General features: G+C 37.7%; 1 protein-coding gene across 3 annotated transcripts in view; it reads right to left on the minus strand.

Annotated features, from left to right (window-relative positions):
• Positions 1 to 15564, minus strand: part of LOC116317466 (EGF-like repeat and discoidin I-like domain-containing protein 3) — a 126225-nt gene that overhangs the window by 53509 nt on the left and 57152 nt on the right. For all 3 annotated transcript variants that reach the window (XM_039620960.1, XM_039620959.1, XM_039620958.1), the window contains one exon: positions 7936 to 8049. In XM_039620960.1, the coding sequence (XP_039476894.1) occupies positions 7936 to 8049 (114 nt within the window). The remainder of the gene's footprint in view (positions 1 to 7935; positions 8050 to 15564) is intronic.

The following is a 15564-nucleotide window of genomic DNA, read 5'->3' on the forward strand; positions in this document are numbered from 1 at the left end:
ATGTCCTGCTGTTCTTTCTCTTGAAGAAAATCTGTATTTCTGTGCAGTGTTTTATCAAGCCTTATTTGCAGCACTCTGCATTTTTCCTCCATGTCTTCCAGCTTGCAGTCCATTTCTTTCTGGTTTATGTCCAGTTGCTTCTTCTCTTGAAGCAGCTGTTGATTTTTGTGCAGTGTTTTATTATGCTTTACATGCAGCGCTCTGTATTTTTTCTCCATGCCTTGGAGTTTGCACTGCATGTCTCTCAGTTCTATGTCCTGCTGTTCTTTCTCTTGGAGGATCTCTCTTTCTTTGTGTGTTTCTTAGTTTTAGACTAGTTGATTAGTCTACTTGTTCCCTCCCTTGTGTAGCCGACTAAGAAATTAATTGCCAGGAACATCCTGTGTGCAGGGTTACCACTGCCATTTCCGGCTGAGGTTTTTAAAAAAAAAATCTGAGTGATCTTGCCATTAGGAAACTGATACTGCGAACCTGAGTCACCACTAAGCAGAGGTGGGAAGTAACAAAGTACAAATACTTCATTACTGTGCTAAAGTAGAATTTTCAGGCAGCTGTACTTTAATTGAGTAGTCACTTTTCTGACAACTTTGTACTTTTATTCCTTACATTTCCTTACATAAAATGGGCTTGTTACTTTTGTTTTAAGGCATTTGATGGAAGTTATTATTTTGTCACTGCAGGCCATTAGACATCAAACCAATTTGAGCCTAAACAGCAACACAGGGAAGGATGTCCTGTTCGCCTATTAATCACCATAAAAATAGATGAAAAAGCCAAAACAGTACGGCATAGTCAGGGGTTAAAGTGGGCACGGTGTTTTTATTTATTTCTTTATTTTACACAACATTGCAATGACTGCAGGCTAGATGTAGTACTTCAGCATCTAGCTAGCCCTACACAAGATGAGCGAGCATAAAGTGATTAACATCTTTTAAGGGGTTAGTAATTTCAAATGCAACGTTGTGTTGTCAGTTCTTAAGAGTATAATTAGTTTTGTATTCTCATTTCTGTTTAGTTGAAAGGATTTATGGTTGAAGTCTTCTAGTTTTCTCAGAGGGGTTTTGATCATTTGTTTTCTGTGTATTCTTTGTCTGTTTCCCCAGTCATGTCCCTGTTTATTCTCCCATTGCGTTTGTCATGTCTGTATGTCTCAGTCTCAATGGTAGTTTCCTGTTTTATTTTGATAGTCTCTTGTCCTGCTTGTGTTATGTTCAGCTTTGCGTCCCCTGTCATTTGTCTGATTTAGGGGGTATTCAAATTCATAGGTTGCATCCTCCTGAGGACCCGGCCTTCGCGGTCTACGTGGGCGGGGTCCTCCGAAGGTCAGGTAGGCCAGAAGTGAGCGCCAGTGAAATTGGACAGTCTAGCCTTCAGTTTTGCGTCACCGCTGTCTCGGTGGAGTTTAATAAACTCGGCTGTCTGCTCCTTTGAATCTAAAATATAACAGAACACTGGTGTAAATTCTCGACCATGTCACTTCTGTTTAATCAGTTCTCTGTTTGGCGTTTATTCAGCTGTGTGAAAACTAGAACTTTAACCAAACCAATTTACTCACGAACAAAAAAACACTGAAAAGAGTCAAACAGTGACATTTTTAAGTGACTATATCATGTTTAACCTGAGTAGCGAAAGACTGCGGGGGGGGTTGAAAACGATGTTAGCTGTTATCTCCCCGGCTAGCTATCGAGTTGGTGGGTAACAGACGTCGCCGAAAACGTCGGAGCACTTTTGCAAATATGTGATGTCTTGATAAACCGAGCAGATATTTGAAGTTAACACACCCACATTCTCGCCTGAAAATATGTTAAAAGTTTATTTTGTGACCCAGAAAGAGTAATAAGAGTAATATTAAAACTTAGTAGCGGCCGCCATTGTTGGAAACTGGAATTGGCTGGGGCGCGCTATGAATTCTGGGATATGGTGGGCCACGAAGGATACACTCGACCCATCCTTCAAATTCGGGGAAAAGGAGGACGCATTTGTCGGCTGCATTCGGAGGAGTCTACGAATTTGGACAGCCTTCGGCGCGTCGCTGTGACGTAATCGGTCTACAAATGCTGCCTCAGAAGGATGCAGCCCATGAATTTGGACACCCCTTTAGTTCACCTGCAGCTTTTTTTGCCCAGCTGTGTTGCATCTTCCTAATTACCTCGCGTGTATTAACCTACCATTTTAGAGTCTCAAAGGCTACGTTAACACTGCAGGCGAAAGCGCATCAAATCCGATTTTTTTGACCCTATGCGACCCATATCCGATCATGGTATGACAGTGTGAACGGCACAAATCCGATATTTTCAAATCCGATCTGGGTCACTTTCGTATGTGGTACTGAATCCGATACATATCCGATGTTTTAGAAAGCCACTGCTGTTTGAACGGTCATGTCGCATTAAATCCGCCTTTTACGTCACTGACACAGGACAGACGCCAATTATCAGCGCCGGAGAAGACATCGCGAACGCTTCCTGGCCATCCAGTGTAGATGTTAGTGAAACTGTTGGGAAGACAACGTGAATTTGTACTGTATAATCTGCAGATTCTGACAGAAATATGCAGCTATCCTTTGAAGCACCGCTCCTCTCTTAAACAGCAATAAGGATAAGTTTTAGGTTATTTACATTATTACGTAAATAACAAAATAACTTAAAGCAAAAATTGGGAAACGTAAAGTCCGAAGTCTTTATATTAAGGGCCATCAGTCAAACAATACTGTTTGGTCTGGGTCTAAACAGAGCGCGTTGTGTGTGACATCTTCTTTTGCGCATGCAGGCCGCTTTGAGCGTTCACACTAGAGTGCGTTTGCTGTCGCATTTTATTTGTAGTGTGAACAAGCAGACAAAAAAATCGGATTTGATCAAAAAAATCGGAATTGAGCATTAAGACCTGCAGTGTGAACGTAGCCAAAGTGTGAATGTCTCCAGAATATTCAGTAATCCCAAATTTGTTTTAGCAGAAAGGCTGAGGCAGCTTCTGCCAAATGGTATCTCATTTCTAAAAGATATCTACTTCCGGCATTTTGCTTTCCATTAGGTCATGTAAATCAATACTGATGGCAGAGCCATCACTGAACAGAGCAGCTCAACCCCCACTTCTGCTTTCTTGTAACATTGTCATGGTGGGATCTGGTAACAAAAACAAATATATACATATATATATATATATATATATATATATATATATATATATATATATATATATATATATATATATAAATATATACATATATATACACACACATATACCTTTGAGAAATCTTTGGGAAATAATTCAATCTCATCTCTGCTTGAGCTTGAAGACTCTGCTGTTATAAAGCAGACCCATTAATTGTGTAAGATGTGTCCATTTACCAGGCAGGGAGGCGGTAATGGAAAATTCTACTGAGCTGCCTTATGAGAAATGAAGATTTCAGCATTCCTGGAACTTAAAGCATTCAAGGCAGTAAAAGTTCAGCTTTTTCTTCCTGTGCTTTGCCTTTTTTTGAATTTTGATGGTCAGTGATATTAATTATCACTGATGATATTGCGATATTGATAAATTATATACTGTATTAGAAAAACTGTTCACTCTGTCAGTATTAGGACTGTACCTGTTACTATACTGCAGCAGAAATAAAAAAAATAAAACTAAGGTGTATGAAGTTTTAGCTCTAGGTTTGTTTGTAGTTGTTGACATTACATTAGATTAGATGTCAGATTATGTGAGCAGTGGAGGACTTGTAGTCCTTTTTACCCTCGGGGAGTATATATACATATATATAAATTGGATATAGTTTCTTTTACCCGGTGTGAATGCTGTTTGTTTAATATTGTTATGGTCGTGAAGAGTGGATTATGTTTCCTAGTTTAGTTTTCTTTTGCTTATGTGTTTCTGATTGATGTTCGTCTTTGGTGATTCAGGTGTATTTTAGGTTGTTTAGTTTCCTCCAGCTTTTCCCATTCAATCTTGTCCTCAGTGTCTTGTCTCCACGTTTAGGTACCTCCCTGTCTCTCTCCCTCTGTCTCTTTCTCTCGCTCTACATCTTAGTCATGTGTCTGTGTTTTGTCTCCCTTACTTCTTCCCACATTCCTCTCTTTGTGTTTCAGCCTTGTCTCCCCAGTCTGTCATGTGTTTCCATGTTTGCTTAACCGCGTCCTGCTGTCAAGTTTGTGTGTTCGTGCTACTTCCTGGTTTTATTTTAATAATCCTTGTCTCTTGTGTATTACATTCAGTTTCCTTCCCTTACCTCATTACGTCTTATTTGTCTCTATTTCAATTATTTTTCCTTAGCATTCCCAGTTTTAGGTTATTTTGATACATTTTGTTTTTTCCTATTTTGTACCTTTATGTTAAGCCTAAATAAACGTATCGCTTAATGTTAACTCATCCCTGTTCTCCTGTGTCTTATGCATTTGGGTCCTCTATCAGCTCTGCAGTTTGCAAATCTTGGCAACTTTGTGATCACTGTTTCATTTCACATGTAATGTGTTTAAGTACAGAGCTCAAACCATTTAATTAAGCACAATATCTTTTAAAGTAATGGCCTAAATTGATCTTTACACAATAAAATTTACACTTATAAAATTTATAGCAGAAAATGAGAATAAACATCATTAAAAAGATGGAGCTTAGCTTGTGTTCCATCAACACGACTTTACTTTTTTTTCATCTTTTCACTCACTAATCCAATCTGATTAGTCAGGCTCTGCCTCATGATGTCTACTTTCTGCCAATGAACAACTGTGGGGCTAAGATAGAAAATCTGATGAATTCATTTGTGAGTAGCCGTGTTGGGGGCCTGCTCAGGGCTCCAAGTTCACGGATATATTAATCCTAATATTTTCCTAGACTGCAGACGAAATCCTCACAATAGCATAATAAACACATAAAGCCTATTGGAGCTCTTGGGCTTCTTGCAAAAACCTACTCCTTTAAAGACTTTTTCCATGCAGCCAGTGGGAAAAAATGAGGGCTGGTAAACACAAAATACTGACACAAGGCAAGACAAATCCATGCTTTCATTTTATAAGAATTAAAATGTTTATAATATTAGGTTTAATTATGTTCCTGAAGAATGTGACCACTATTTCTTGCATCATGATATGATAACTTCTTACTTCTTCAAATGTTAAATGTTATATATATATATATATATATATATATATATATATATATATATATATATATATATATATATATATATATATACATACTTTTTAAATCTTGTTTTATTTGGTATAGGAATAAAAGCATAAAAGCCATAAAACCAAACCTTTGTAAAAACTGCATGAGAGACTGCAGGTCATTTTACTAAAGCATACAATTAGGTCTCTAAGTATTAAACAATGACACAGTTTTTGTCATTTTGCCTCTTTTGAAATCAAAGAGTCAAGATGTGGTTAAAGTTTAGACTTCCAACTTTAATTCAAGGGGTCTGAGAAAAGTACTGCATAACCTTTGAAAATTACAACCATTTTATATCCAATCTGAAAAGTAATTGGAAAAACTGACTGATAAGTACCTTCATGGGTAGGTGAGACCTTGTCCCTCACTAATGCAAGACAAACTAAGTAGATAAAATATAGCAAAGGTTTGGGAGTCTGTTATGTTCTTGAAAAGAAGGAATGAACTGGCCACTTCTGTATCACCAAAAGGCTTGAATGACCACAGAAGAGAACAAAAGTTAATCACAACTTTCCTTGGTTAACAAAGACAGTCACACTCTCATGGAGGTAGGTGTACTACTGCCAGGGTCGACAATCAAGACGGTCAACGCCATCATGAGTAGAAATATAGACAGTTTACAACGAGGTGCAAACCGCTGTTCAACAAGAAGGTTAGATTAGACTTTGCCAGAAGACATCTGCACATTTGAGGGAAAAACAACAACAAAGATCCTAACAAATTTGAAAAGATGAAACCCAGATTAACTTAGACCAGAATAATAGGAAGTGAAAGTGTGAACGAGGAGAGAAATAGCTCATGATTCGAATACCATAGCACATTACCTGTCAAAATAGTGGAGGCAATGATATAACATGGGCATGTATGGCTGCCAGTGGAACCAGTGACGTGACCGTTAGCTGATTTGAACTCAACAGACCAAGCAGAGAGGCCTACAAGCAAGCAGCAGCTGAAGGTGGCTACAGTGGATACATGGCTTCTAGACTTCAGGCAGTTATTGATTATGAAGGATTTTCATCCGAGTATCAAAACAATCCTTAAATTCAGTTTGTTTGGGGCCTGTGAAAATGGGGAATATGTATAAAAATGGCTATATATATATTTTCCTAAACAGGCAACGCAATACTTGCTGAAAAAACTTTAAGTGGGCACTTCAGTCAAATCTTGGTTGTATAATTAAAATGCACTGTGGTGATGTACACAGACAAAATGAAAAGAATGGTGCCATTATCCAAATACTGATGAGTCTAACTGTATGGTTTTTACATTTAATGGTGGTCAGAAAGCACACTGTTCACAGGGTGGCTCCTACAGTTATTAATCCTCTTCACCTGACATCTAATTCTCACACCCAACTGATTCCTTTCAATAAGAGCCCAGAAGCAATTTTCTGTTGGCCTTTTTGTAGAACATATGAAACGTCTCAAGACCCTTTATGTTCAGGTTTAGGTTTCTGTGTTTTTGTAACCAGCAACATGAAATGTACGTTTTTCTGTGCAGCCAGCGACCCAAATGACTCAACTTGCTTTTTGACCTTACATTAGGCAGCACCATATTCTCCCCAACACAACACCAAAAGGCATAAAGTGTCAGGAACTTATATGACATTAGTAAACATTTGACAGCTACGCACAAAATTTGCAGTCTTTCATCACTAAAGCCTTAAAATGCATTTTCTTTTCTTCTGGCGATACTAATAATACTGATCATTTTCACTTTAGCTTTTATTTGCCAAATATAAGCTGGCTGAGCTCACATACTCACAACATCAGCCTCACTTTCTGTTTCACATTCAAACTTGTCCTGGGAGAATACTCAATAATACCTCCCACTTGTACCACTGGCAGCTGTGTTTACTGTGACGGTGCCATTTTCTGTGTTGGAACTGTGTGTTTTGGAAAATAAACACTTGATAAGGTTTTGGTAGTCATCTGATTCTTTGTGTCTAACACTAAGCAGCAAAGAATATAGCTGAGAATGTGTTACAGTGCCATACCTTTGCTAATAATAACCTCCTCCAGTCACTTTGCATAAGAATCTCACTTTATATTAACACCAGAATCGGGTATTTATAAGAATGCTGATTTGTAGGGATGGATCTCTTTGTGATTTTATAAATGGTTAAGTCATAGTAGTTATAATGTGTCATATAGCTCAGGGCTCAGAGTTATTTTATTATGAAGGCAAGCATTTGAATACTGGACTTGAAATACATTATTTTTAGTGTTTATAATAATTAATTGTTATGCATTGCAATAACTTATAATGTCTAACTGATGTCTTATTCAGAGAAAGTGTTACATTTTTTAAAACGCACAACAACATCAATGTCACATTTGTATAAAGCTGGTATTTACATTTAGGTGAAAATTTTCAACTCTTACTCTGAACTGATGATAAGGATGATACTTCAAACTGTACTTCAAAATTCTCCCAAGTGTACTTATTCATAGAGCCTAAGGTCTTCCAGCTGTGATTGACTAAATCTGCTTTTTCCATGTGGGAATTTCCCTAAAATGCTTTGGACTTAAGGGGTTGATAAACTTGCATATCACTGAAAATCTATCATCAAAGGGAGGTGCACCAAGCACTAAAGCAGAAGACAGGCGCTATTTATGAGAATTACCAGCCCCCTTTTCTCTGATCGATCACTTTGTGAGGGTAATACTACCACCAGTGCAATTACCTGCAGCATCAGGTGTGCTGTTCGAATCAATGTTATGTTGTAAGAGTTACAAGGTAAACATTACCAAAAAAAGACACAGGAGTACTTACTGTATTGACAGTTCCTCCCCATGTATTCTCCTGGACATTCACAGGAATAGTTGGCAACCAGATCTGTGCAAATGCCCCCATTCTTACACGGGTCCCTTTCGCATTCGTTAATATCTGGAAGAGGCAAGAAAAAAAAGAGAGTGCATTCATTTATATGAAGCAGACGTGGGCAATTACAAAGACTTCATCTTCATTAAAATGGATTGGTAGGGAGCATATATTGAATTTTCTCTGCGTGTTGCTCAATTCTGTGTGCACATGGAAGCTCACACAAAGACACAGGTTTCTTGGAACTAATAACTCAGAAACTCAGAGGAAGATTATTTTTGCTAGAATATCCACTTCTTGACAGTTTACTTTCTTTGTAGTATTTTTTCAGACATTCTGTAAAATGGTAGCATACCACATCATTTGGGGAGTTTGCAAAAAGCCTACTTAGGTTAGCAAAGTATGGGGTTTATTCAGTCATCAGAGCTCTACCCACTGAGATAAACACTCATTGAAATCTCTACATGCAGAATTCTCTATATACATTTTGCACACACACAGCAGCACACCAACAAATGTCTGTCAAACAGAATTAGGCAGATATTCACTGACAATTAACATTCAAATGAGAGCACTCACATTTTTTAATCATCTTAAATCCAGGCCCCAAGACACCATCCAATGCAAAGCCCTCCAAACCCAAGAGATGAGCCCAGAAAAGAGTCCCATGTGTCAGCTAGTGTTGATACTACACTGCCTCCTCTCAAACATGCGCTGATCAGTCTCACAACACTGCTTTCCAAACACCAATCAGAGTGAACTAAATCAAAACAATGCAAAGATAACTATCTGAAACACTGGAAAGAAGAAACTAAAACCCAAAGCAGACTCACATGTTTTATTTAGTGCTAAACAAAGACTATGAATTGGCAGAATATCTCCTAACTGTCAGAGACAGAAAGCAGAGACAGATCCTAAGCCAGGATAAACTCAGTGAACACAAACTGGCAATCAAACAAGAAAGACACAACAAGGCATGGCGACATAAAGAAAGCCTGACATGTGATCACTGTTTGACAGGTGAGGTTGAAACAGAAACAGAGATGTATTTCCTCCTACAGCAAAAATATTTAGTGAGGTAAGGAACACTTACTTTAACCAATTCCAAATTTAAATAGACATTTCAAAGGAGAAGGACAAGGCACATCTTCCACACATACACATATGCATATAATTATATATTAATTATGTGTGTTTATTTAAGAACTGCCATGCCAATAAAGTAACTTTGAATTGCTGAATTTGAACTGAAAATAAAATGTTGAATGTACTAAAAAAAATAAATCAATAAATACTTGGTAACTTGGTTACATTATTTTCTTTATTCCAATGGTGGATTCAGATCATCCTTTATGCATTATTCAATAACTCGAGGAGTCGTCTGAATTTAACTGAATAACTAATATTTCCATATATACAAAATTTGTCTTTTAGGAATAAAAATTGTTGTCGTTGTCTTACAATATCAAAAGTTCAGCACAAGGGCAGACTTGTGTGGGCCACTGCTTTACAGACAAACTTTCACTTAGAAAGCATCAAATTTATCGCATTTAACAATGTTATGATATTTTCTCAGTCAGAATAACTGCAGCTGAACTCCTGTATATCTATGGTGCTATAAAATACCTACACTAAAGTGGAAGACGGCGATGACACACAATTTTGCACCACTGACAGAAGCTTTTTCCAGCGTGCTTGTTATCCTCTGTCTCTTCATTCAAGTATCACAGAAACAGGAGAGCAGAATACATTATCACCTTTGCTCTGTAATTGCGCTCCGAAACAGATTTCCTTTGACTGATTCATCAAACTGGTTATCGAAGGTGACAGAACTCCAACCCCACCCATTACACCCCATTTGCACTCTGTTCTGTTACAGGTAGAGTTAACAGCAAGAAATTACGGGGATGATTTTGAAGCAGCGAGAGGAAAAGTGGTGAACTTTTGAACAATTTTTAACAAATTTCTAATGATTTGACTTCCAAACTTGCCTATGGCTGCTACAAGACTTTTAATCCTCTAACACATACCCTGGGCTGTCTGCGAGTTTTAGGTACATTTTGGCTTCATGAATATGTAACAAGGCTTGAGATTTGGGAAGCTTAAGAAAGTGAAACATGATTAAAGTAAGTCTGTTATGGTGCTTCATCGCTTTAAGATTTTATCTGTAGCATACACAATAGTGCGAGTCACTTTTATTATCTCAAAATACATCTTTTTTTTCAGGGGGAATGTTGGACGCTCAGGAGGAATATAGTCAGGTCTTCGTGCATAATGGTCAATGTGGTGGTGTGACTAGAAGCAGGAACGTCTTTAATCTGCAGTCGAGCAGAACAAATAAATAAACGGAGCGAAATAACAGACGCACAGAGAGAAAGATTTGAGAAATGTTTTGTTATCGCTCAGTAATTTATAGGCAACCTGCAAGACAACCGTATTTGGGTAAAATGATATTTGATGAAACTGAGCGGTAAAGCATTTCCCAAAACATAATAAAGTTTTGCAGATTAAACACACCGTAACAAAAACACCGTTTTCCTTTATCTGGTATGCAGGAGGAGGACGTTTGCCTGTGTGTCGGTCTTCTTCCGGACATTTAAAATTAGATATAATCTTCACTCAATCTCACATTGTGTTCCTTTTTTTTATTTATTTTTAGACAGCTGTAATGTAACAGTTATCTCACTTCAGATACAGATAATGTTACTGAAGCTCTGCTATTTGTCAATTGGCTGGCTGCTGTGAACCAAAATACAGATATTTCAAATGCAATGTAACCTAACCTGCAGAGTTCAATGCATCAGTCATATATAAATACTTAGCCAGCGTGTGCTTTACAGAGGACAACAATAAGTGCACATTTTCACAGTCGGAGCAAAAATCCTCATCTTGAAGAACAGACTACAACAACACACAGAATTGCTGAACCATATGTAGTCAAATCTAAACAGCAGGGTTCACTTATATTTGATTATAATGTAAAATACACTGAATATGTTTCAAAAAAAGAAACATTTGTGTTACAGACCTAGCCCGTCAGCTCCATCTCTGGCAGCCACATGACAATTTTGTATCCTTTTAGTTTTGTATTTAATCATTACAGAGGCGGTTTGTGATCGTCTGTGCACGTCTATGCTTGGCTGTTTTTCGCTGCTTTAGAAAAAAAAAAAATTGAGCCATTTTAATACAAAGCCATTAAAACTTCAGTTTGCAGTTGCAGCACGGTCCCATTCCTCCAAAATTACATCATGATTACATCTTTTTCATTGTCCACTGGGGTGAACGCACTAGAGTCTTCAACTGTGGGACGACTGAAGAGATGTACTGAATGCTAAGTCAGAGCCTGGGTTAAAATCTGAACAGGGAAAAAAAGCACAAACAACCAAAGAGACAACAAAGAGACAATAACAACTTCATGACACTTTTGCAATCACAAAAAATACACTTAGTAAGAGAAGAGGGGGTAGAGTAATGAGGTCTATCTGTTTTCTCAACAACTTCTCCATCTTAGGGTTGTGGGGCGAGCTGAGAGCCTGTTCCAGCTGTAATATGTTCATAATTGGTCCACTTTAAATAAGCAATCACTTTGAACAACAAAAAACATTTGATTTATTTTGTAGTACTAGCATAAATGTTGGTCAAGGTTAGATAGCCTAAATCTTTGTATGTCTGTGTTTTAACCTCCAAATTGCTTGCTACAATCAGATACAAACAGTACAGTAATTAGGTGTTATTGTACTTCACAGTAGCTGATTTGTGTAACTGTCATTTTTTTAACTGTGCTTTGATAAGCGTAGTATAGGACAGTCTGATTATGGCAGTAGGGGAGCAACACAAACAGGCCCTGCTACTTGCTTCTCTGCAATTTCTTCAACAGATCAGATCAGAAGAACGAGGTGTGCTTGTGGCAGAAGAGCAACACATTGGTCTCCCAGAGCTGTAGTGGCGACTGTTTTTCTGTGCACATAAAACAAAACAACAAAAAAGTATGTAAAAGGGCATGAAAAGCTGATAAATTTAGCAACAAAGTCGCTAAGTTGGCAGCAATGAGGTGAACTGAAGTGTGAAGATCACTGCTGTGAGCGAGAGGGATGTCATTCGCCCAAGCTGAGATGGTAATTATTTCCACATTTTGGAAAAACGAATATCCACATCTCACAAGTGAAAAACACATGCCAAACCAACAAAGGGATATCTGAATAGTCAAAGACAGATTCGTCAAGCTTTACACAAATCTACTCTCACCCTGACAACACATTATTAGCAAAACATGAGCAAAAACATGCTTGTCAGAATGAAACTTTGGTTAGAGAAGGTAAATGAAGTGAAAGTGGAATATGTTTTATTTAAACTGTAGTCACTCAGGTTGTATAATCACATTAAAATTATCCCAAACCTCCAAAAGCAAGTCAGCTTTTATTTGTTTAAATGAAGATAATCAAAAAACAGCAATTTTAAGCAGTTTTGACAATTACAAAAATACCAAAACTTATTATGATTATTATGATTATTACCCACTGAGGAAACAGTTACCCCTTTCATATCACATTAAACTAAAGTTTTTTGGGGGGGTTTATGGCGCTATAAGCTCTATTCGCTGCTCTGTTTTTTTGTGATTGGTTTTCACTTGCTGTCAAATCCATTCATTTTGAAATTTTGACATTGGTAGTCTCATCCAGTGACCGATCTGTCTCTGTTCCGTGAGCCAATCAAGTCTCCAGTCTCTGTTCTTTAAATGAATTGTCTGTCACTGTCACTTTGCCTCTCATGCTGTCTGTCATGTATCCCTCCTCCTCCCCATCCCCGCTTCATCCAGGTTATTCAGCGGGTCTCTTCCCGTGTCTCCATTCGCCATTCAGCCATTCGCTCACTACATAAGGGATTCTGTTTGATGTCATTTCTTATCACACGATAACCACCAAAAATATCTAAATTTTGCATGCTCATCTGTTTTCATCTGTTTTCATCTCTTTATCAGATTTTTTTTCTACCAAATGATGTCTCCTTTTTAAAGTTCAGTCTCTATTACCAGTTACAGAAATGTTATTTTACTGTATAATCACTGCATTAACTGAATGCTGAATTGACTGATTCTGGATCTAATAAAAATTTTTAAATTTTATGAAAAACTCAAAATATATAGCACAAATGTTGCTTGAGTAGCCCACAAGGTCTTGAACAGCATACCCTGAAAAGATCAGTGTGCACACAGGCACAATCCACATCCACGGTTATTTCACAACTGCAATCACACCACTTAGAAATGTGATGCTGTTGCTACAAGTACATAGCCTGTTGCCACCAGTAGGTTCAATTATAGAGGTAAGCCAAATGGCTAGGCCACTCAAATAGCCTAGAGCACAACAATCCACAGAGAGAGGAAAACACAGCTAGTCCATCTTTGCGATTTGCTTTCCTTTTATGAGAGGCCATCAGCTCCTAGGAGATCAGCGTGGGGAAAGTGAGACTTGCCAGTAAATCAGGTGGGAGAAAGGGGATTACTTTGGGGGGTGCAGTTAATCCAACTGGTAGAAACTGGAGAAGAGAGGAAATTATTATGAAAGCAAAACAGGAAGCGATCAAAGAAATAAATAAATAAATAAGGTGCCAATAAATAAACTTGATTTACATGAATTGAACAGAGTCACGTGGTGGTTTATCACTCACAATCAGTCAAAGTCCACCATTCTACATTTTAAATTTGTCATTAAGGCCTGAATTTTGTAATACGAACAATTTAGCAAACTAGCATGAGGATGAATTTCTAACTTAAATGTGGATTGAAAAAAAAGAATCCATCCATCCTCTATACATCCATTTTTTTATTGAGATCTGTATTGTAGGGGCCTGGAACCAATCCCAGCTGACATTTAAAGATGTCATTAATTGTTTTCTATTTTTAGGCAATTAAATGTGAACCAGTATACTGACTGTCCAGCCAGACCAATGAAGCTTGTAATGTTTCTATAGAGCCTGCACAAGACTGATTCAGCTAAGACTCTACCTATGAATGGTACTCCCCAGTAATTTATCCATTTACTGTTCATTCATATTGCTCACCATGTAAACTCAGTACATTTATTTGTGTCTCTTTAAATTTGATATTTCTGATTTGTCAAAATTTCATCATTATTGCATCTCCAAAAAGTAAAATAAAAAAAATAAATAAAATTCCTTGGTCTTTGGTCACACCATCATCATGCTGTTGTCAATTCACTGGAACATCTTGGTCCCTGAAAAAAAAAAAAAGCCAGACAATATGAAGAGCGATGAGTAGTTCTGTGTGTCAGGAAATAAGACTGGCTCCAAGTATTAAACTGGCTATGGTGTGTCCAGGGAGCAGGAACAGGCCTGTACAGTTCACCCAAACTCTGGGCTCTACTGGACTCTTCATCTACACCTAGTACAGCCATTCACCATAACTAAACAGACCAACAAATCTGCTTTCAAGTGTATTTAATAGTAAAAATATGGGTCACATCTTGAAAATTAGGATTTCTAAAGCGCTATTCACCACCCATGATCTGGTGTTTTGCTTAATACGGTCCATGGGAAGCTTAATTTGTGCAGCAGAATTATATTTAAATACGCTTCTAGTTTCCATTGGGCTGTATCTAGAGGCTATGGCATCAGTATGTCCAAACAGCCCAAACAACAACTTAAATCACATAAATGATTGAAATAAACGCCTGCTAAAAGCCTTTAATCCTCTCTAACTTGTTAAGCCCCCTAACTTAATTAGCTGAATGAAAGGTAATGTCCCAGTAGTATTGCCCCTACATCACACCCACTTCCTTCATTAAATTACAGTCAGATGTTGGGCAAGACTGGGTAAAGCCTTCTTTTATGCCCCTGCCAAGCCACTGTAAGCCACAGAACTGGAGGTTAGTCAAGACTTTGTTTTCATAAGGAGTTGTTTCACAGTGTTACGTCTTTGCATCTGGACATACGGTAATTTAGTTTACATAAAAAATTTCCCCTGGGGAAGATTCATCTCATCTTATCTGTTTTGTGTTACTGAGCCAGCAAATGCAAAAGTATTTGGTAAGCAAGCTGATCCTCTAGGCAACTCTAAGAATGGAGCAGTGGTCTGACCTCTATGGTCCGTGATCGACAGCAATTAAGTGGATCACCGGTTGTTTATGCCTGCCACATAATTAACCCCTGACCTTGGACACCCATACTTTCTTGGAAATAATCATGCTATTCGTAATAGTGGTTAGAGTTCCTCTGGGACAGGCTGCTGCTGATATCTTGTGATTCATAGCGGCGCTGTAAATGTTTGATCTGATACTGAAAATAGATTGTAATCAATGGGTGAAAAAAACAAAGAAACCCCCCAAAAAACATGCCTATAACCAGTGTAGTAAAATACTAATGTCTTTAGTTAAGAGGCTATGTACCATTAAGGAAGTTACAAGAACAAGAATTTCATGTCTGATGATGATTATTTATAGTTTTCAGTTCTTTCAACTAAAGAACATACAGCAGCAACAGTAGATTATGTTATCATTCAGTGGCAAAGGTACTAAATGTGATATTATATACGACACAGGTCAAGCTAGAAGCACAGCACTGCTT

The sequence above is a fragment of the Oreochromis aureus genome, linkage group 12 (genome assembly GCF_013358895.1).
Source record: "Oreochromis aureus strain Israel breed Guangdong linkage group 12, ZZ_aureus, whole genome shotgun sequence".
Classification (NCBI taxonomy): Eukaryota; Metazoa; Chordata; class Actinopteri; order Cichliformes; family Cichlidae; genus Oreochromis; species Oreochromis aureus.